Source organism: Phycodurus eques, chromosome 6, assembly GCF_024500275.1.
Source record: "Phycodurus eques isolate BA_2022a chromosome 6, UOR_Pequ_1.1, whole genome shotgun sequence".
In the NCBI taxonomy this organism is placed as follows: domain Eukaryota; kingdom Metazoa; phylum Chordata; class Actinopteri; order Syngnathiformes; family Syngnathidae; genus Phycodurus; species Phycodurus eques.
In genome coordinates, this window is record NC_084530.1 from 7,559,990 (window position 1) to 7,582,448 (window position 22,459).

The following is a 22,459-nucleotide window of genomic DNA, read 5'->3' on the forward strand; positions in this document are numbered from 1 at the left end:
AATTATGTGGATGATTGGTAATGTTGTCTGAATAAAATTCAATACAATTTAAAAAAAAAACAAAAAAAACAGTGTAAATACTGTCCCTTCAAAATAACTCACAGACATTAACGTCTAAACTGCTGGCAACAAATGTGAGAAGACCCCTGAGTGAACATAAAAACAGAAAAACATAATGCATGATAAAATAAACTGTAAAATACATTTTTTTTAAGCAAAGTATCCTGCACGGTGACACGGCAACATATTTAATAAATACAATGTCAAAGATTAAATCAAAGTACCTTGAATACCAGAAAGATAGCATGTGTTGCCTTGTCCCCGCTTAGACTTCAACATTAAGTATAACAGGGTCCCTACACATTTGAGAATTCAAAATTACATACTTTTTCTAGACCGTAATTTCCAGACTTCTCAGTAAAAAAAAATAAAAAATGGTTTTGTCGTAAATGTTTGATTTAATTTCTTTTCCCTTGCAAGCAACGCCTCGGGGCTTAACTATGAAGACTCATTACAATCCCAGAACTTTGTAAGGGATGTAAACGCTATTCAGTACTCCAGCAAATAGTTTTCTAGGTCTTATTATGTATTTTAATCGGAATTTCAGCTATTTTTGATCCCTCTAAAACCCAACCCTTTATCCAAGTGAGGCAATTGAGAACTCTTTCCATTTACAATGCCGACCTGGCCGCAGACAGTCTTTGAGGTCGGAAGATTGATTATATACAGGTACATTTCAATGAATTAGAATATATTAATTCTATTTTATTGACAGACTGAAATCGATTGTGCAATAGAAGCTTGCAGATGACTATAGATGTGATTTATCCACCGGAAAATGTGACATGGACCTCAATTCTTACACAGTTCCACTACAAATTTGAGAAAAATAAATCACATCTATAGTCATCTGCAGGCTTCTACATTTAAAGCTGAATTTATTCAAAAGTTTTTCTCATGTTTTGGCATTCAGGTGATTACATTTTTCTTCATGCCAGTTCTCCAGCTTTAGAGAACATCTGCTCGCATGCCTTTTATGGACCATGTGCGATGATGTAATGTAATATTTAACTTGTTACTATATATTTGCTTCTGTTTTACTCTGTTGTCTGAAGCCAGGTTGGCATTGCAAATACCTTACTTGGACGAGGTTCAATAAATAGATTAAAAAATACATGACTTCTTGGACAGTTCTTATGAAGTTTTTAAATACAGCAGTTTGAAGTATTTGGTATCTGTAAATGTGGTTGTGTGAGGAAAAAAATATACCGTACATAAAGCCGGCATCATTTCCTTGTCTTGCACTATGGCAAACAGGACATTTTTCCACAGGCTAGAGAAGCTCCTGTCTGGATTGGAAATTCAGAGCGTCCCCGCTGGCCAGCCTTACGCCGGTGTTAGTCTTCTCTGGCCAGGCCGAGAAAGACATACACCCTGCTCGGGCTCGGACCACCGCTCCTTAACGGGACCGAGTCGGCCGGCGGTGGACCTCGCTGCCGGGATGGCAGCGGATCTCGCCGCTGAGCTCCTGGCAGCGGCAGACCTTCTGGTGGCGGAATTCGCCACAGAGTCCACTGCCACAGCTTGCTGCCGAGCCCGACTTTGGCCTGGCGATGCACAGTTTGTCCAGCCTGCTCCTTGTCCAAATGTGGCTCAGCGGAAAGTCTTTGCTTTCAATGTATTTTAATCCTCTTATTTCTAGCCTTCCGGAACGCCACATCCATTAATGGTGGCTCTGTGAATGAAAAAATAAACACCTACAGAGGTCTGTCAACCAATCAGCGTTCGTTTTTTGGGTGGGTACACAGGGGGAACTCAAGCTACCAGGGTAGCTTGGTAAGTTGCGACGTTTGCTCGTATAATGTAATGGTTAAGGGTGCTGCGCATTAATTTGGAACAATGTCATGATTTTTTGACAGGAACGACTTGAGACGTTTGAAGGGTGTACTATACATTATCAGCTGATATTGTACTTTTTCTGAATTCTCTGAGCCAATTAGAATCGAGTGTTCACCAAGACCATGGTTGTGTGTTCTCACCGAAACACTGTTGCTGTGCTTTCAAGCGCCTTTAAAAAACATGGATTGATCTATACATTTTTTAGATGTTCATAAAGAGAGCTGTTGAAACAAGAATATTTTTCCAAACAATTGTTTCCATTTTCTGTACTTTTCCAGACCTGGAAATGTATTCAATCAAATTCCATACTTTTCCATACTTGTGTAGGAACCCTGATATAATCATTTAAATCCTTTAGAAATTTTTACATTTTTAACATGCTACTCCCAAAAAAGTTTAAATTCACACTTTAGTCATTTCCCTGGGTTTTTGCTCAGTCCTGTTAGCCTAACACATCACCCACTCTGAAAACATTGTAATATTCCACAAGTCACAAAGTTCACAGGAAGTTGCATTATTTAGATGTTCTTCATGCTATGGGAAGGCCAAGAGTAAGTTGTCATTTATTTTTTCACCCCAGTTACTTTCAGTCTCATTACTCAAATAAGGAGCGTCGGTACAATAAAACAATGACCTAAAAAAAAAAAAAAAAAACATTGCCTGAGATGGGCCAGTACACCTTTTGAATAGTTCGATGTGTATTTTGATTTGAAAAAAGACACAAAAGAAAACAAAAAGTTTATTTTGAGAGAGTTACAACAAGGAAATGGCACCTATTCGGTTGAATGGCCCACATGTTGTTCTGGACCAGAGTATCAGGACCTATTACAACATCTCGTCAACAGATTTAGAACAGTATGGCCACATTCATTTGACTTGACTCACTGTGTCCATCATTAGGAGACCTAAGCCTGAGGGTAAACATAATTTAATAATTGAAAAAAAAAAAAAAAATACTGGTCTTGGGATTAGAACCTGATAAACAACTCCATGCTCACAACGTCATAAATATTTACTGCTATTAAGCAGAAATGCAGCATCGAGAAGAGCTTCTTAATGATGTCACTTCATGTGCACGGGTTGACCCACACAGACTATCTGGGGTTTTGGTTCTGTTGGGGGAGAACATTCTCGTAAAGGTGAGAGGATTAGTGTAAATGACGTCAGGGCTGATTCTGGAGTCTTGCCTGGTTGTAAAATGGCAGATGGCTAATCTGCGAAGACAACCAACTTCTACCAACAGAAAAGAACGTTGCACAGCATGTCACCCACACGGCCCAGACGGCAAGGCCGACATGTTCCAAACGCACACCACAATCACTTGTCATTGGCTCAGATTAAACAGTTAGAAGAGATGTTATTACGAATGTCATTTTTTCTTATTGGGTTCTGCTTAAAAATCTTGTGGTGTGGTAAGCTTGGCCGCACACTCGCTTCCTCTACCTGAGGTCAATGTAATCTTCCGAAAAATCTGCTGTGTGAATATTATTGGTATCCAACAAAGTTGTTATTCAAGCAATTTCTGCTGGAACCACAGGGTCTTCTTAACCGCACAGTTACGGGGTAATCCACCTAAATCAGCTCCTTAAGTGGCTTTACTGTCATGTGTTATGCTTGCTGTGAGTATTTCTGGTGTGTGAAGACCTGTGAGCTGGTTAGTTTGGAGGAGTTGAACAGTAGGAATTCTGACTCATGTCAAGGCGCGCCACACTCAAAGCCACCTCACATTGCAACAAGCCGACGAGGAAAACAAAAAACTGGCTTCAAAACGATATGCAAAAATACATTACAGGTGATTCATGCCTGTTCTGGTTCTAATTACTTCTCATGGAAAGTTTCTAACGTGGGATATTTCCTAAATTCCACAGCTAAACCTCCCATTGAAAGTTTTTAGAAACTGAGGATTTTTTCCTACCCTTGTCACCACAGTTTTTATTCAATTAGTGCATCACTTTTCATATGAAGTCCTACTAAACTCCTGTGGGAAATAGTTCAATCCGTATTCAGTCAATATTTATTGATATATCATGTGTGTATTGTGTAAATGGGTCTCATCCACTATTTTGTCTTCCAAAAAATTCTAAGTGTACCAGGATGAACCTTTAATGTACAAGAAGGTGTGAGTACAAGACTGAGTACCAGACAAGTCTCAGCTACACAACAACTGTCTCGGAATAAAACAGTGCACAATCCCATTTAGCAATGGCCTCTGTTTGGCCACACAAAGGCATTAGACTAATCCCAAAATAGGAGAAAGTGGCCTTTTACAGACACAGACAGACACACAAATACACAGGGGAAAACAGGCTTAACAATAAAAAGTAGGTAAACTTGTTTTCAACACTCAGTCTTCAGATCAACATGTTGCAGCAATTATCGAATGTATCATTTCTCTACGTAGGGAACGTGACAGACACATAATCTGTCTGTCAATTTTCCATTGGCGCATTCAATAAATGGATTAAATGTGCATGATGTTATACATTTCTAGGTGCAGGTATAATTTCTGATATGGTTAAAATTCTTCAATAATTCTTTCGTTATCAATGGAAAGTGACAAGGTTGGACACGTCAGGATCTTATCGTGTGAATATTACGAGCTGAAGGTTCCTTTGAGCAATTGGTACATCATGATTTGTGATGTGTAGATGGAAGGACAAGTCTGCTTTGATAATCCTTAGAAGGGGAAACCTTCTCCAGTAACTACGCCGCATTAAACCAGTGAGTGACAACACCAGGAAAAACAACAGACAACAACAGTGGATATGAGACCATGGTTCAACCAGTCAGTGCCAGAACATCCAAAACACTTTTGTGACATGACACATCTCCATGCTATAATTATGGACTAGTTTTGCCTTATTTGGTAACCTATTTGGATTTTTGTTTTTATTTTATAAGGAAGCACAGAACACACGATTGGACACACTCTAGTACTGCAGTACTAGACAAACAAACAGCATGCATACCTCAGCATATAGAGAGACTGCTTCACAGACCCTTTCCCAAAAAATGGAATATCATGGAAAACATTTATTTCTATAATTCCATTCCAAAAGTTAAACTTTCATAGATTATAAATTCAGGGCCCACAATTTAAACAATTTCAAGTATTTATATGTTGATTTTTAAATAATTTGGGCAGCCCAAATTTTGCAGGCCATAAATGTTTTAAACTGAGTGTCCCACACTAATCACCTCCTAAACTCAAAGCACCTGCACGGGTTTGCCCAAGTGTCATTAAATTGCGACAGTTTGGTTAAATTTTCTCAGTTGGGTTCAATATGGGGAAGACTGCACACTTGAAAACTGGCCAGAAGACCATCATTGATACCTGCCATAGGATGGGTAAGCCAAAAAAGTTCATAGCTAAGGAGGCTGGCTGTTCACAGAGTGCTGTGTCCAAGCATATCAGTGCAAAGTTGAGTGGAAGGACAAAATGTGGCAGGAGAAGATGCACCAGCAAAAGAAATGACTGTGAGCTTCAGCGGATTATCAAACAGAAAAGATTCAAGAATCTAGCAGAGATCCAGAAAGAATCGAATGAGGCGGGAGTCACAGCTTCAAAAACCACCACTATCGGGTTAGTGGTGGTTTTTGGCTCGACCCAACTTCTGAGCCTGAGCCAATGTAGGAAGCGTCTCAACTGGGCCAAGGAGAAGAAGGACTGGACTGTTGGCCAGTGGTCCAAGGTCCTCTTTTCCGGTGAAAGTAAAGTGTGCCTTTCAAAGTCCAAGGGTTTGGAGGAAGACGGGTGAAGAACAGAACCCAAGCTGCTTGCGGTCCAGTGTGAAATATCCACAGTCAGTCTTGATTTGGGGTGCAATGTCCAGCGCAGGTGTTGGTAAACTCCAAGGTCACCGCAACAGTCTACCAGAATGTTTTAGAGGACTTCAGGATTCCTTCTGCTGAGGATCTGTATGGAGATGCAGATTTCATCTTCCAGCAGGACCTGGCCCTTGCCCATACAGCCAGAAGCACCAAAACCTGGTTTGATGCCCATGCCATCACAGTGCTTGACTGGCCGGCCAACTCGCCGGATCAAAACCCCATTGGGGATCTATGAGGTATTATCAAGAGGAAGATGAGGGGCACCAGACCTTAAAACAAAGAAGAAATTACAGCAAGCATCAAGGAAATCTGGCCTTCCATAACTCCCAGGCAATGCCACAGGCTGATTGCCTCAATGGCGCGGCGCATCGAGGGAGTGATTAAAGCAAAGGGATTACCAACTAAATGTTGCAGATTAACATATCGTTTTGAAAGTGATTGATTTAACGTGACCCTAATTTCTTACTTTTTTTTTTTTTTTTACAAAAACTGAGAATAAATAAATGGTGGTTTCTTCACAGTATTCCATTTTTTTAATTCCTGATTTCATTGGTTTTATGAGCTGGAAGCACAAATTATGTAAAAATAAACAAATAAATACTTGAAATTGTAAATTGTGGGCCCTGAATCTATAATCTATGAAAGTTTAATTTTTTGAATTGAATTATGGAAATAAATAAACTTTTCCATCATATTCTAATTGTTTTGGAAAGGGTCTGTATATATACATGACCAGAATGTGTATATTCAACAGAGAAACCCACCTCAGCTCTGTAGGGAAGGAAGAGGGCAGAGGCAAGGTTTCCAGTTATACCGCTAAAGATGTAAATGATGGAGATGCGCACCCAACCAGCCAGCTTCTCCAGGTCTCTCAATATGGTCATCTGAAACACTACTGATACCACACAGTGTAGCAACCTAAATACATACAAAAATCATTTTAAGGATAGCACATCTATATGCTGTACAGCAAAGTACATATACATTTGGCGTGATTATATCATTTAGGCATTACAAATATGACAAACCTATTCCTTTTTTATAAACCTCTTTGACCCTTCTTAAAAGTACAACTCTGGGAATTCTCACGTGCCAGGAATTCTGACATTTTAAAGGGGACATATTTTACCAAACCAACTTTTTCTAGTATTGGGGATGTAATATTGTCTCTATGGTACCCCAGTAAACATGTGAAATATGAATTAAAATCATCCAAGCATTCCCCAATTCCAGACGCTTTTCTGCCGAAATCAGGTCATTTGAATTTCTCAAGCTTATTCACGTCACGAGCGAGGATCTCCGCCTTCCCTTTCCGCTCCCGACCCAGCACTGTCAACATAACAAACACGTGTGCTCTCACAAGTGGGTTTTCTACACGGAGGCAACCAATCAGAGGAAAGGGAGCGCTCTTAGCCAAATATAGACAAAGCGGATACAAAACTGGGTCAAACAGAATTAGCTGTCAGAGGGGCCTTTTCTGGACACTCAAATCCAAGGTGTTTTCTTAAATGAAATTGACACTTTTATACTAAATCCATGTTAAGAGAGACCTCTATGGAGGTCTAAATACACAGCCAAAATAGGGGACTTTTAAGAATCACGTGAGTGAACAATTTAAAGCAGCAGTGTCAAATGTCGAGCCAACCGGCCAGTTAGTGGGTCTAATCTGGCCCATGCTGATAGAGAACACATTCACTGCTATTATTCAGTAAAAGTCTCTGTTGTTGCTCATTTTGTCAACTGGAGGGCACACTGACGAGCCCTCACCAATGTCGTGTGTAAAAAAATCTGGTCATTCTTGAACTCACCCCACTGCTCTGTCATTGGTTAAATCAGAACCACATGCTTTATGGGCACCATGTAGTTACCTAGCGGTCACTAATTCCCTGATAGCATGCGGTTAACTACGGTGACTTTGCCCATTTTTTTGCCATTTTGTAAGTGGATTTTTGTGCAGGCGGCACAGTCTATGACTGGTTAGCACATCTACTTCACAGTTCTGAGGACCGGGGTTCAAATCCGGCCTCGCCTGTGCGGAGTTAGCATGTTCTGCCCGTGCCGGCGTGGGTTTTCTCCAGGTACTTCGCTTTCCTCCCACATCCCAAAAACATGCGTGGTAGGTTGATTGAAGACGGTTCTATTGTGATTTATGTCAATGACATGATGTCATCTTTAGTAGACGTCTCCATGAAATGACGTTATTGATTGTCTTATTTCTCCCAAACATTCATACCTCCTCCTGCGTCGGTCTTCTGTTAATATCCTAGCTCCTCGATGGAATTTCTGGTGGGAGGAGCTAGCATGTAAAAAGAGCAGATAGGAGCTAGGACCTAGGAAGTTCCAAATATAGAAATGAGATGCATCCCTTATTGCATAGTGGGTTAACATTATGCAATATTAAACACACTGGAGTTGTCTGAAGTGTTTGTTTATGAATATTGGTAGGGATAAACTGATCGAATGCAATGTTAAGGCAGATGCACTTAACTGATCTGTTAGTTGCACGTGTAAATGAAAACACTGATTTATAATACCGTTGAAATTTCAATCGTTTTTGTTACGATATTTCATTTTGCTCATATCATGACTTCCAACATTAGAAAAAAGATAAATGTCAATATTTTCTGAATGTACTTGTGCACCAAACCAACCAAAACACCATATCAATGGGGAAAATGGGGAATAGTTGTTATTTATACCTTAAACCACATATATACTGGCCTGCCCACTTGAGATTAAATCGGGGTAAATGAGGCCCACGAAATAAAATGAGTTTGACACCCCTGGTTTAAGGCATTATGGGCATTTCAAAATATTGCTTAAAGTTAGAATTCTGAAGAATGCTGACTTGCTGTACTAAATAGGTTTAACACACTGTTTGAGAAAAGTGAAAGTATCTACTCAATGGAATCAAGCAGTTGTAAAACGTTTTATGTGGATAACCTGATTTAGCAGCAACATCTAGGTCATTGAAAGTACGTTCAGAGACCAAAAAAAAAAAAAAAAAAAAGCAGCACATTTGAGACAATATATTTTGCATGAGGAAGTGCATACCCAGCGTGCAGGAAAAGGGACAGCCAGAAACGGTAGAATTGATCAGGCACATCAGGGTTTAGGAAGGGCAGCAAGCCACAAACATCATCCAGACAATGGACCTGCAGGAAATTGGCACATGAATCAGAAAAGCACTAAGACACTCATATGTATGTAAATTGTGCACACTGACTCACTCACTCACTCACTCACTCACTCACGCAACACACACACACACACACACACACACACACACACAACCTGTGAGCATAGTGTGGCATCTTCATGGAAGTACCCATGCATGAAAGAGCAATACTCCCTGGTTGTGATCTCACACCTACAGTAGGAGTAAATAATGACAGTTTGATAAGTTAATACTGACCATCTCATATCATAATGACACCAGCAGGCACAAAGGTCAGTCAAAAGGTAGATGTGTCAACATCTCACCTGCCCTTAGTGCCAATGCAGCAAGGTCGCCCCTTGATGTTACAGTCCACATGTCTGTAGCCTGTATGGTTCCACCTTTTGGGATATGTACACACCTGGACGCACACAACCATGCATGGCACAAATATAAATTAAAAGTGTGGATGCTTTTAACTGCAAAATAATTTCTCTCCAATATTAGAATTTCCTCACCGGCCACTGGGTGATGTCATCTGGCCACGTGTGAGGCTCTGCAGATGCAGGCTCTTCACATATTCTTTACGGCACACCACACAGTGAGATAGGACGAAATTTGAAAAGATGCAGTCCAATTTTACAAGCCCAGTTAGCCGATTATGTAGCTTATCATGATATATTACTAATGTGATCGGGACACAAATACAGTATGTATGTGTTCACCTGGGATCCTGATGACAGACAGAGCCAGAGGACCTGTTGATGTCCACAAACTCATTGTTCCATTTGATGAAAGTCGCTAGTGTCTCCTGCAGGGACAGTTTGTTTTAGTATCAAACATATATCATATGACAATTCTTATTCGGAGGACCGGTTTCAGGAAATAATGTAAAAAGCAGCATAAAATGATTTTGGCTGCATACTTTTGAAAGAGTGTGTTCTGAATAATTAGCATTGTAAATGGATTACATTCTTAAAGATTAAACACACACGTGCCAGAATGAGTTTAGTGAGCGCTGGCATGACAATAAAACCAATGCCAATAAATTGGTTTTACACTGATGTGTGAATGAGTTGAACAACATACGGAACAGTCAGAGTTGAGAGTCTGCACACATCCGGAATTGTCATTCTGAACACAACACCCTGACTCTTTCTCCAGATCTTTGGCCTTCTGAATCAGATGGACTATCTGTTTGTCCTGACGGATGCATGGAGCGAACTTGGCTCCCAAATGAATCAGGTCGTCCTGAGAAGAGAAGAAATAACTTTCTTGTTTTGGGTGGGTCTTCACTAGGGATCGGTAATATACAGCACTTAAACTAACACTTACAGATCTTGGACCAATCCAAAAGTTCTGCTGTTGGATGTACTTAACACTCTCATAGATGCCTTTGTTCTTCAGCACCTACAGAGGGCGACAGAGTGCTGCATAAATAACATCACAAACCATGAATGCAACAGCGACTTCACCAGACCTCACTTATGCAGGATCATAAAATGTTGAAATTGTCTTAAAAAACAAACATGATCGTCTGTTAGTTGTGAAAAGAGGAAAAAGATATGAATATTCACTTACAAGGTCAGTTTTAGAATGTTGTGCAAACCCTACAGGTGCAAAACCGTAAGTACAGCACGACAGCAACGTGATTACAACATGGACAAAAGTGATCCAGTAGGTAAAGTAAGGCCTGAAAACAAAGACGACAATGATTTAAAAGCATGAAAAACATCTTCAGTTAAACATGTCTCCTTATGATCTATTGCCCCACTAATCACAACTGTACTCTGACTTTTCTTTGAAAGTGGTGGGTCTGCAAGTCAGTTATTGTGATTTTATGCAAAGCAAGCATTCATTCCTCCATTCATTGTTAACCTGTGGCTGTGGAAGTCATCCAACTGCTTCTGGATGGTGCTGCTGAGGCTATGTCGGTAGTGCCGGTTCAGCCACTTGCCCACAACGCCCATTCCATAGCGACGCTTTTTGTTGTCAAAAGCAAAGTGCTTCACTCGGGAAGCGATGCGACGCCCACGCCGAGGATGACTTTTCTCTTGTACTGCTGTTGGTGTGCAGGGTGTTCGAGATGCATCCTTGGAGGATATAGGCATGCTGAGGAGAGGAAAGACAAATTCCTTGTGTGTTTTTGGACATACTTGGCAAATAAAGATGATTCTGATAACATTTAAAACATGGATAAACGGTACACTGTACAGTGGATATAAACACCTCTGTTCAAATGTCAGGTTTTTGTGATACAAAACAAATTAGACTAATGTCAATCATTTCAAAATATTTTACAACTTACAACTTTGTTGAAATAAAGAAATATTTTTTTCCAGAGGGGTAATAAAAATAAACAACTGAGATAATGTGGTTGTGCAAGTGTGCGCACCCTCTTGTAACTGGGGATGTGAATGTGTTCAGAACTCACCAGTGACATTCAAACCAATTTTAGAACAAGGCTACAAAAGAATTTCCAAGGTATTAAATATACAATTGGTACGGAAAGTATTCATCTATCCATCCATTTTCTGAGCCGCTTCTCCTCACTCGGGTCGTGGGCGTGCTGGAGCCTATCCCAGCTATCATCGGGCAGGAGGCGGGGTACACCCTGAACTGGTTGCCAGCCAATCGCAGGGCACATACAAACAAACAACCATTCACACTCACATTCACACCTAGGGGGAATTTTAGAGTTGTCAATTAACCTACCACGCATGTTTTGGGATGTGGGAGGAAACCGGAGTTCCCGGAGAAAACCCACGCAGGCACGGGGAGAACATGCAAACTCCACACAGGCGGGGCCGGGGATTGAACCCCGGTCCTCAGAACTGTGAGGCAGACTATCTAACCAGCCGGTCACCGTGCCGCCCTACAAAAACATTTTAATTTTATTTGGGGTTGATCATAGGCATTTTTAATGGTGACAGTTGTGTGCTTAATCCCATTTAACATGCATTTGAACGGTGTTTTGACAAAATATAGTCTATATTCTTTTATTATATTATCCCATAGTTTCTTGAGTGATTTTTATTAATTCAATAGTTCTTCGTTCTTTTGTGACTTTTTCAAATGTACCTAGTAGCTTAATTGTTTTTTTTTTTTCTCCCTTCTCAGTGGCTCTACCGGCCTCCCTTTTCTCTCAAGGACAAGACAACTGTGTGAAAAGGCCTCTTTCTTTCTTGTTCTCTTTCCCATTTGAGTTTAACAGGGCATTCATTGCTCTTCCGTGTTCTTCAGAGCAGGGGGAGAGGCGCGAAGCAACTGCAAGTTCCTCTCTGACTGTTTCTCTCTTTGCAAAGATCCCCCATCCCCAGTTATAAGAGAGTGTGCACACTCATGCAACAGACTTATCTCAGTTGTTTATCTTTACTTGCCCTCTTGAAGGTTACTTTTTTCCCAATTGAGTTGCACACGTTAAAGCCTCGATTGATACTTGAAAAATCTTTAAAATGATTTATTCTGAGCTAATTACTTAGATCACAAAAAAAACTGGCACTTAAACAGGGGTGTGAAGGCATTTAATATCCACTGTGTATTTACATAAAATTCATTCATGACCACTTTCTTGAGTTTGAAATCCACACACACACATACACACAAACACAAATGAATATTTTTCTTGCTAAAATCAGATGGTTATTGTGGTTTTACTCACAGGCCTGAGAATTTCTGGTCTGGTTGCTCACTTGGGGCAAACGCAGCAGAGATTGGTGGTGACTCAAATACGTCATCAGCCATAGAGTACAACTCATCGTGGACATCGACCTACAAAAAAAATGGGTAATTGCGCTAAATAATGAAATCCAAGATATAAAGGATAATCCTTCACAGTTATAATTAGCATTTTATTCAAATTTTAGTTCCAACTGACAAAGTATTTTCAGTACATCAGTTGTAGTGCAAACCTCACATAAACTGAATTAGTTGTTATGATACTGTTTAGTCAGCAGGAGGGGTTGTTAGCTAACCATACATGAAGGAAAAGCTGCGATGAGAGAAGGCGGTTGCCCTGTCTGCATAGATCAAAATGTTTTTATTGCTCAGAGAGGAAGAAAGGTAAGGATGGTCGATGCACTAAAAGAAAAACTAACACTTTTGAAATTGTGATAATGACTGAGCATTAAATCTATGTTCTGGCTGACCTTGCTAAAAAAGAGTGACTCAGACATGTCTGCCGAGTCCACAGTGTCATCATCCTGCCAGCTGGGCCTGACAAAGCTCCTCCTGGGAAAGCTGGGACCTGTCAGGGAACCCGCTAAACCGCTTCGGCCCTGGTTTAAAAAAAAAAAAAACACCCACATGTATATGATCAGCATTTTAATCATCATTTTCATCATAATCAACATTTTATCTTCTCTAAGCACCTGTTCTTACAAAGTGGTATATTCTAAAATATAATGACATAGTTGACATCTGTTGTAGTAGAAAAATGGACACAGGAACCATTCATTCATTCATTATCCGTACCACTTATCGGCACTAGGGCCGCGGGCTTGCTGGAGACGATCCCAGGTGACGCTGGGAGAGAGGCGGGGTACACCCTGAACTGGTCACCAGCCAATCACAGGGCACATATAATCAAACAACCATTCACACTCACATTCACACCTACGGACAATTTAGAGTGCTCAATTAACCGACCATGCATGTTTTTGGGATGTGGAAGGAAACCAGAGTACCCGGAGAAAACCCATGCAGGCACAAGGAGAACATGCAAACTTCACACAGGCGAGGCCGGATTTGAACCTGGGTCCTCAGAACTGTGAGGCAGATGTGCTATCTAGTCACCCACCGTGCTGCCACACAGGAACCAGTTATATTGTATACTGTTTAGGGATCACATTACACCGCATTATATAGTTCGGGCTGCCTCATTTGACCTCTGTACACCAGCCCGATAGATTTGACTAAAGTGTTTCATTTTGAATGTTTCTTCCTTTTTTCCGCAAAATATTGCCTTGCATGTCATTTTTTCTGGGTTGTTGGAAATCCTTGGAGCTTATACAAAATACAATAATATTTATGAAATTATACTAATGGCTCAACATTTTGTGCACGTTAAAGATTACTGAATGTAATGCATCAAATAACAGACTACTCTGTGACTACTAATAAAGTTGCAACATATACATGCACACACACACACACACACACGCAGACTTTCTGGAGTCCTACCTACCCTGAGCAGGTTATTTGCAGCACGGATGCTCATGCGGGCGACGGACTCCCTCTTACGTTTGGGGAAGTGACTGTACCCAGAACGCTGGCTGGTAAAGGAGCTGAGCGAGGTGATCCCAGGAGTGAAGGGAGCCTTAGGGGAGCGAGTGTCTATGTCCTCTGGGTAACGAAACGCTCGTCCCCGTGCCAGGGGGTCTACAATCTAGAAAAAACGAGGAGGCGATGAGAGAGAGATAATGATTGTGATTTTCTAGAGGATACTGACTCAGGCGATCCATGTTTGTCGCGGTAACTTGTAATCTTGATCGGTGTACATGTATTTTACATGTCAGAGAGATAGAGTATGCACTTCTAGACAAAATGAATGTTTGCCTATGATGTCACCTCCTGGCATGCTGCCAGCACACGTGCCCGATGATGTCACTTCTAGGGACACCTGTGCTCAATGACGTCACATCCGTTGGCATTTGAAAACAAAATGACGTCATAACCGTCGTTACATCATGTCTCAGGCATTTATGTCGCATGAAATCATCTTTGGGGACACCTGTGAACCAAGCCACCATCTGTAGGAACAAAGGAAAACAGCGGGTGTCACTAACGGTCATACTGCAATAAAAAATGTCATTTCTGATCACACCTGTGAAACATGTCCCTTCCGGCCGCGCCTCACTTCTATGACGTGTGAGTGCGCCGCGTGGGCTTTGCCAAGGTAGCTGCAAAGGATTAACCCAGGTCATGCCCTCGGTCACAAACCCAACACCTGCAATGAATTGGGCACTCGCGTGGCATCGAGTGTCCAAGATGTTTGAAAATATGAAAAAAAAATCAGCATCGAGGAGTATGTAGCAAAGAAAATGGTTTTTCTAAAATTCTTACAACTTACCACAGGGCTTGGGCTATGCGAAATGCTGAGCGGTCCATCAGTGTTAAAAAATTCCATATCAATGAGCTTTTTTTGTGCAAAAAAGTACATTCTCAAGATCTTATTGTCGAAAACAAGTCCAGGCATGTTGTATCATTTGATGAACATTTATACATCTAATTGGAAAATAAAATCTGTATCAATGAGTATCAAGCAAGGATAATTATTCTTTTCCTAAAATTCCTCCAACTCACACCATTGTATTGGTTGTGCGAAATGTTGGGGGTCAGTAGAGTCTGAAGAAATTCCATATTAGTGAGAATTTTGTTACATGCAACGACCCCACCCTGTACCTGATGCCGTACTTAGCGGTTACTTACACTGGGTTGTACCTATATTTCAATCACTTTATGGTGCATACATGTCTACATTCCTGAGATAAAGTTATCTTGAAGGCATTGTCTGACAAAAATTTAAAAAATTTAAATAAAAAAAAACAATCAATCCTACAGGGGTTGCATATGTAATTTAAAAATTAAAAAAATTCAGCCTCCATTCAGGAGGATTGTCCCGAAGGCATCCTGACATGTTCTTGACAAAGATTAAGATTAAAAATACGACTTTTGAAAGTAACAAACAAAACATCGTATGTACCTTGATCTTGATAGTAGTGTTGTGTATGTGTCAGTTTCCAGCAGTTTTAGGGGTTAAGACTTGGTTTATTAGTCTCAGTGTTGATTTTTTTCCATCCATCCGTTGTCTTTACCGCTTATCCTCACTAGGGTCGCGGGCTGCTGGAGCCTATCCCAGACACATAGAAACAAACAACACATAGAAACAAACAACCATTCGCACTCACATTCACACCTACGGGTAATTTAGAGTCTTAAATCAACCTACCACGTATGTTTTTGGGATATGGGAGTAAAGCGCAGTGCCCAGAGAAAACCCACCCAAAACAACATGCAAACCCCACACAGGCGAGGCTGGATTTGAATCTGAGTCCTCAGAACTGTAAGGGAGATGTGCTAACCATGTGTTGTTTTTTTAATTCAATTTAAACACATACTTAACTTATAGCGCTAAAAGCTTCAAAAACAGATGACAAGATTGCCAACTACAAACATGCGTGGCGGAAGCAGTTTTCACAACAGCGTTTGAATATTCCAAACTGTATTATTGGTGAACAAATCGAAAAAAAATTAACAAAAATTTTTCTAATTCGAATTATTATGATTATGTGTGATTCGCAAGAGAATTGGAAAGATCACAGTAAAACACAGTCAAATGTAAATAGTGACCCTAAAGTCAAACAAAATGAATTTGAATTTTACATTTATGAACATTTTCTACCCATAACAAATAGTGGATATGGAAAAAACAATAAACACATTTTAACATTTTGTAACAACTATACAAGTGTTTTTTTTTTAACTGCTAACAAAAATAAAAATTACTCAACCTTCAATGATGTGTGATGTAGGTGTCAAGAACACTTGCTGAAAGACTTCATACTTCACACTTTTTAGCATTTTAACTGCCATGCAAGTGTATAAGTAAGTTAAACCACTCTGTTTAAAAAAATATGAATACAAAATAAAAAACAAGCCACTTAGATAGACTTGAATAAACTTCCAAAACAACACATTTCAGCTTTGATGACACTTGGCAGACAATTGCAGTGGCAGGATTTCTCTGGATGTCTGGGACACATGTGACTACAGGCCTGTCGCTTTGACATCTGTGGTCATGAAGTCCTTTGAACGTCTCGTGCTGGACCACCTCAAGAGTGTCACAGGTCCCCTGCTGGACCCCCTGCAGTTTGCCTACCAAGAGAACAGGTCTGCGGATGATGCAGTCAACATGGGACTGCACTTCATCCTAGAACACCTCGACAGTGCAGGGACCTACGCGAGGATCCTGTTCGTGGACTTCAGCTCAGCGTTCAACACCATCATCCCTGAACTCCTTTCATCCAAGCTTCTCCAGCTCAGCGTCTCACCTGCCAGTGGATTTACAGCTTTCTGACGGGCAGGACACAGCAGGTCAGGCTGGGGGAGGCCACCTCATCCACACGCAGCATCAGCACTGGGGCGCCCCAAGGTTGTGTCCTCTCTCCGCTGCTCTTCTCTCTCTACACGAACGACTGCACCTCAGCGAACCCGACTGTCAAACTCCTGAAGTTTGCAGATGACACCACTGTCATCGGCCTCATCAAGGATGTTGATCAGTCTGCATATCGACAGGAAGCGGAGCGCCTGGAGCTGTGGTGCGGCCGACACAACCTGGAGCTGAACACGCTGAAGACTAGAGATGATCGTGGACTTCAGGAGGCATCCTTCGCCACAGCTGCCCCTCACGTTGTCCAGCTGCCTTGTGTCAACCGTCGAGACCTTCAAGTTCCTGGGAATTACAATCTCTCAGGACCTGAAGTGGGCGACCAACATCAACTCCGTCCTCAAAAAGGCCCAGCAGAGGATGTACTTCCTGCGGCTTCTGAGAAAGCACGGCCTGCCACCGGAGCTGCTGAGACAGTTCTACACAGCGGTCATCGAATCGGTCCTGTGTTTCTTCCATCACAGTCTGGTTTGGTGCTGCTACAAAAAAGGACAAACTCCGACTGCAACGGACAATCAAAACTGCTGAAAGGATTGTCGGTACCCCCCTACCCACCCTTGAGGACTTGCACGCTGCCAGAACTAAGACAAGGGCATGCAAAATCCTCTATGACCCTCCGCACCCCAGTCACCAGCTCTTCCAGCTCCTTCCCTCAGGTAGGCGCTATCGATCAATGCAAACTAGAACTAGTAGACATTCCAACAGCTTCTTCCCTCTTGCGATCAACTTCTTAAACACCTAACCTATAATTCCATTACAACAAGATGGAAATTGTTTGACTTGAGTTCGTTGTTACATTTCTGCGGGGCCAATTATGTATTACTCGTGCACTCACTGTAGTTGTCTCGCCATGCTGCACTATTTGCATATACTGGCCACTCATGCCAGAGTAGCATCTGCTCCATTTGCACACTGATTGAGGAGTAACTGTAACATTTACACAACCGACATTGTCCCAGATGATCGCACTACTTGTCACTTTAAACCGCATACACTCCTTGAAGTCTCAGCGCCCTTTGCACAATGGTCATTGCACCGGACTATTGCAATATTAGGCATTCGCACTGCTCTAAGTGCTAGAGGACTCTGCATCTTTTTGCACAATTGTTTTTTGTCAATGTCTTTATTTCTCCAAAGTGTTCTGTAAATTGACTGTCTGTTGTACTAGAGCGGCTCCAATTACCGGAGACAAATTCCTTGTGTGTTTTGGACATACTTGGCAAATAAAGATGATTCTGATTCTGATCAAAGCTAATGGTGAGTACAAAATGTGTTTTGGAAGTATATTAAAGACAAATCCTGATCCAAAGCATACCACATCAGTCTAAGTAGTTGTTTTTTTTTTTTTGTTTTTTTTACCAGAGTGGTTTAACTTACTTATCCACTTGCATAGCAGTTAAAAATGGTAAAAGGTATGAAGTCTTTCAGCAAATGTTCTTGACACCTACATCACACATCATTGAAGGTTGAATATTTTTTACTTTTGTTAGCAGTTAAAAAAAACACTTGTATGGTGGTTGCAAATTGTTAAAATGTTTTTATTGTTGCTTTTTCCATATCCACTATTTGTTATAGGTAGAAAAGGTTCAGGAATGTAAAATTAAAATTCATTTTGTTTGACTTTTGATTTTTTATTGTGATCTTTCCAATTTGATTGCTTGTAACAATCACACATACGAATTAGAACAATTTTAGTTCAATTTTTTTTTAGATTTGTTCACCAATAATACAGTTTGGAATATTCAAACGCTGTTGTGAAAACTGATTCCGTCACGTATGTTTGTAGTTGGCAATCTTGTCATCAGTTTTTGAAGCTTTTTGTATTTAAATTTAATTTAAAAAACCACTGAGACAAATAAAAACCCTAAAACTGCCGGAAACCCACTCTCTCTCACACACACACACACACACACACACATGCATACACACATACATACACGCACACAACACTATACTCTCAAGATCGAGGTAAATAGTCATATTTTTAATCTTTATCATTGTCAATAACATGTCAGGACATGTCTTCGGGACAATCCTCCTGAATGGAGGCTGATTTTATTTATTTATTTTTTGAATTACATATGCAACCCTTCCATGATTAATATTTTTTTTTTTTTTGGGTCAGACTATGCCTTCAAGATAACTTTATTTCAGGAATGTAGACATGTATGCACCGTGAACTGATTATTGAAATATAGGTACAACCCAGTGTAAGTAACTGCCAAGTACGGCATCAGGTACAGGGTGGGGTTTTTACATGGAGCAAAATGCTCACTGATATGGAATTTCTTCAGACTCTATGACCCCCAACACAACGAATACCATGGTGTGAGTTTGAGGAATTTTTTAAATAAATAAATAAATTCTTTCCTAAATACTCATTGATACAGATTTATTTTCATTTAGATGTATGAATGTTCAAATGATACAAACATGCCTGGACTTGTTGTCGATGATAAGATCTTGAGAATGTCTTTTGCACAAAAAGGCTCATTGATATGGAATCTTTTCAGACTGATGGACCGCTCAGCATTTCGCACAGCCCATGCAAAACACATTTTCTTTGCTACATACTCCTTGATACAGATTTGTTTTTCAGATCTTCAAACATCTCGGACACCCGATCTCACGTGCACAAGCCACGTTGAGTACCCAATTCATTGCAAGTGTTGGGGTTGTGACCTTGGGCATGACCTGGGAAATATGTGTAGGCCTTAATGCTTTGCAGCTACCTTGGCAAAGCCCGTGGGGCGCAGTCACACGTCATAGAAGTGAGGCGTTTCACAGGTGTGATCAGAAATGACATTTTTTGTTGCAGTATGACCGTTAGTGACACCCGTTGTTTTTCTTTGTTCCTACAAACGGTGGCTTGGTTCACAGGTGACCCCAAAGATGATTTCATGCGACATAAATGCCGGGGACATGATGTACTGACAGTTGTGGCGTCATTTGGTTTTCAAATGCTGCCGGATGTGACGTCATTGGGCACAGGTGTCCCTATAGGTGACGTCATCGGGCACGTGTGTTGGCAGCGTGCCAGGAGGTGACATCATAGGCAATCCATCATTTTGATTAGAAGTCCATACTCTAGCTCTCGCTCATGTCTTATTGACGGAGTACCTTAGGCATCTTGTGTGGGGCTGGTGATTCCAGGCTCTGCTCAATGCTCAAAGCTGTGTCAGGCTCTCTGTACTGGGCCTTCAGCTTGCCATAGCGTTGGCTGCAGTGGCGCAGACTCTTCCTCTGCCAAACCTGCTGCTTGGTCTCACAGTCTTCTCCAACCCCGAACCACTGGGCTGTATTTCTACAGATACAGAGAAAAGATAACAGACAAAGCTTTACCTAAATAGAGTCCATCAGAGAGGTCAGATTTTGTAATAAGAGCTTTTGGATCAGCGGTGAAGAAACAAACAATATGATCTTTACTTGCGAATACTTTGTGAGAGTGAGGTCTGTCTTCCAAACTTTTCCCTTCTCTCTGAGGCTGACAGGCCTCCATCTCCTGTTCCGCTGATACTCTCTGACACAGAACTGGTTGCTTGGCCACTCATCTTTTTCTTCAAAGACGGCCGAAGGGGCTGACCACACCAGAAATAAAGGCAAACATTTTATACAGTTGTTTGAGTAAAACAGATGGGAGAAGAAAGTTTGAAGTTCCTTGGGAAAGGGATGAATTACAATGTACCATTTGCCCGGCAACATATTAAGCATTTCTGGTGGAAAGGTTAAGAGCGTATGACTTTCCGGTGTCCGTTTGTTTCAAGCTACTAGGATGCCATCTCATGGAAAAATGACCTCATTCTTGAAATGTGTGATAATACTTCGGTGCTGGTACTTTTCAAGGTCGAAATTTCCTCAAATGTTTGCATATGTCCTTTTTAAAGATGAAGCCATACCTCTTCCAGTGAACACAGCACTTCTTTTATCTTCAGCAATTCAACTCGGCTTTTTATTTTAACACATTTAACAGTGACACGGTACTACAAAGGTGATAGAAAGTTAACCGAGACAATTTTGCCATGGCAACAGGAGGCGGGTGGAGCTCCATTTCCCTCTCCCTTCCTATTCGGCATTGCTTGGCTCCGGCCAGCTGATCCAGCCGCTCTTCTCACGAAACTCCGATCACAGGGATCAAGAAACTCTCAAACCGTGGGACCATTGGTCCTGCCAGTAGTCGATGCTTGTCATTATTAATATTATTATTTTTTAATTATTGCCAAGTTTTGTGTAAGTTAAAAGGGAGCTGATGGGGACAATAAATAAATAAATAAATAAATTCAAAGGAAAATACAACTAACTGTTCAAATAATATTGAATAGAAATGTTGTATTTTGAAATACAATATCATATATCAATATCATAATCAAACAAATGAAAGATAATGCAACTCTGTATAACTACACATTTTTGTATAGTGAAATATTTGAATTTGTATTGTCCATCTATTTTCCGACCCGCTTATCTTCACAAGGGTCTCGGGTGAGCTGCCGCCTATCTCAGCTGACTTCGGGCGAGAGGCGGGGTACACCCTGAATTGGTCGCCACGCAATCGCTGAGCACACATAAGCAAACAACCATTCACACTCACAATTCATACCTACGGACAATTTAGAGCCTTCAATTAACCTACCAGGCATGTTTTTGTAATGTGGGAAGAAACTGGAGTACCTGGTGAAAACCCACACAGGCACGGGGAAAACCTCCAAACTCCACACAGGCAAGGCCGGATTTAAACCCAGGTGGTCAGAACTGTGAGGGTGATGTGCTACCCGGTCGTCCACCGTGGCGCCGATTAGTCTTATTTAGTTCATAATCTATTGTTAATGAAAGCACAGGGTTTTAGCATAAGCATTACAGTAACCACTATGACAAAAGAATACTTTTTTACAGTGAAATGTACCCATGCAAGCAAATTAATTAATTAATCCACTTGTGTCAGTGGATTAATAAAAAAATATATATCAAGCTACTTCAAGATACTTGAATTTGTTTTGTGTCATGTGTGCATGCCTGGAGGACGTTTATATTATTGTCTGCAAAATATATATTTTAAACCATTTCAATTGGGGCGAGTACAATATAGATCTTTTAGATTTAACAAAAATTCTTATTGGACTGGCTTACAACCATAAGTACACGATGGAGCACAGACTATCCAAATTAAATTTTTCTGTTCTTTTTTAAGGGAATTAAAGCACACGGGAGTGTGCTTGGTAGATGCTTGGCGACAAACGTATGCATGGTTTCTACAGTAACAGGTCTTCAGGAACAGTTTAAATGTAGCAACATGTGCCATTAAACAGTTAACCTTTAACTCAGTGGTACTGAAATGCCATATTTGCATTGAGAACAAGAGGTCTGCAGGGGGGAAATGTTTGGCCTCCTGCCTACAAACTAAAAGGACA

The 22,459-nt window shown here is 40.9% G+C and overlaps 1 protein-coding gene across 3 annotated transcripts in view; it reads right to left on the reverse strand.

Moving 5' to 3' along the window:
• Positions 1-22,459, reverse strand: part of LOC133403648 (inactive rhomboid protein 2-like) — a 45,487-nt gene that overhangs the window by 2,142 nt on the left and 20,886 nt on the right. The window contains exons 3-18 of one of the 3 annotated variants that reach the window (XM_061678724.1): positions 20,481-20,632; positions 20,175-20,358; positions 14,073-14,273; positions 13,036-13,164; positions 12,549-12,658; positions 10,766-10,999; positions 10,469-10,580; positions 10,223-10,297; positions 9,977-10,138; positions 9,613-9,698; positions 9,406-9,469; positions 9,214-9,308; positions 9,025-9,100; positions 8,785-8,885; positions 6,495-6,648; positions 1,550-1,735 (exon numbers count right to left, since the gene is read on the reverse strand). In XM_061678724.1, the coding sequence (XP_061534708.1) occupies positions 1,724-1,735; positions 6,495-6,648; positions 8,785-8,885; positions 9,025-9,100; positions 9,214-9,308; positions 9,406-9,469; positions 9,613-9,698; positions 9,977-10,138; positions 10,223-10,297; positions 10,469-10,580; positions 10,766-10,999; positions 12,549-12,658; positions 13,036-13,164; positions 14,073-14,273; positions 20,175-20,358; positions 20,481-20,632 (1,947 nt within the window). In that variant the 3' untranslated portion in view covers positions 1,550-1,723. Of the gene's footprint in view, positions 1-1,549; positions 1,736-2,865; positions 6,000-6,494; positions 6,649-8,784; positions 8,886-9,024; positions 9,101-9,213; positions 9,309-9,405; positions 9,470-9,612; positions 9,699-9,976; positions 10,139-10,222; positions 10,298-10,468; positions 10,581-10,765; positions 11,000-12,548; positions 12,659-13,035; positions 13,165-14,072; positions 14,274-20,174; positions 20,359-20,480; positions 20,633-22,459 lie in introns of those variants that run through there. The other 2 variants (XM_061678723.1, XM_061678722.1) reach the window with 2 other exon arrangements.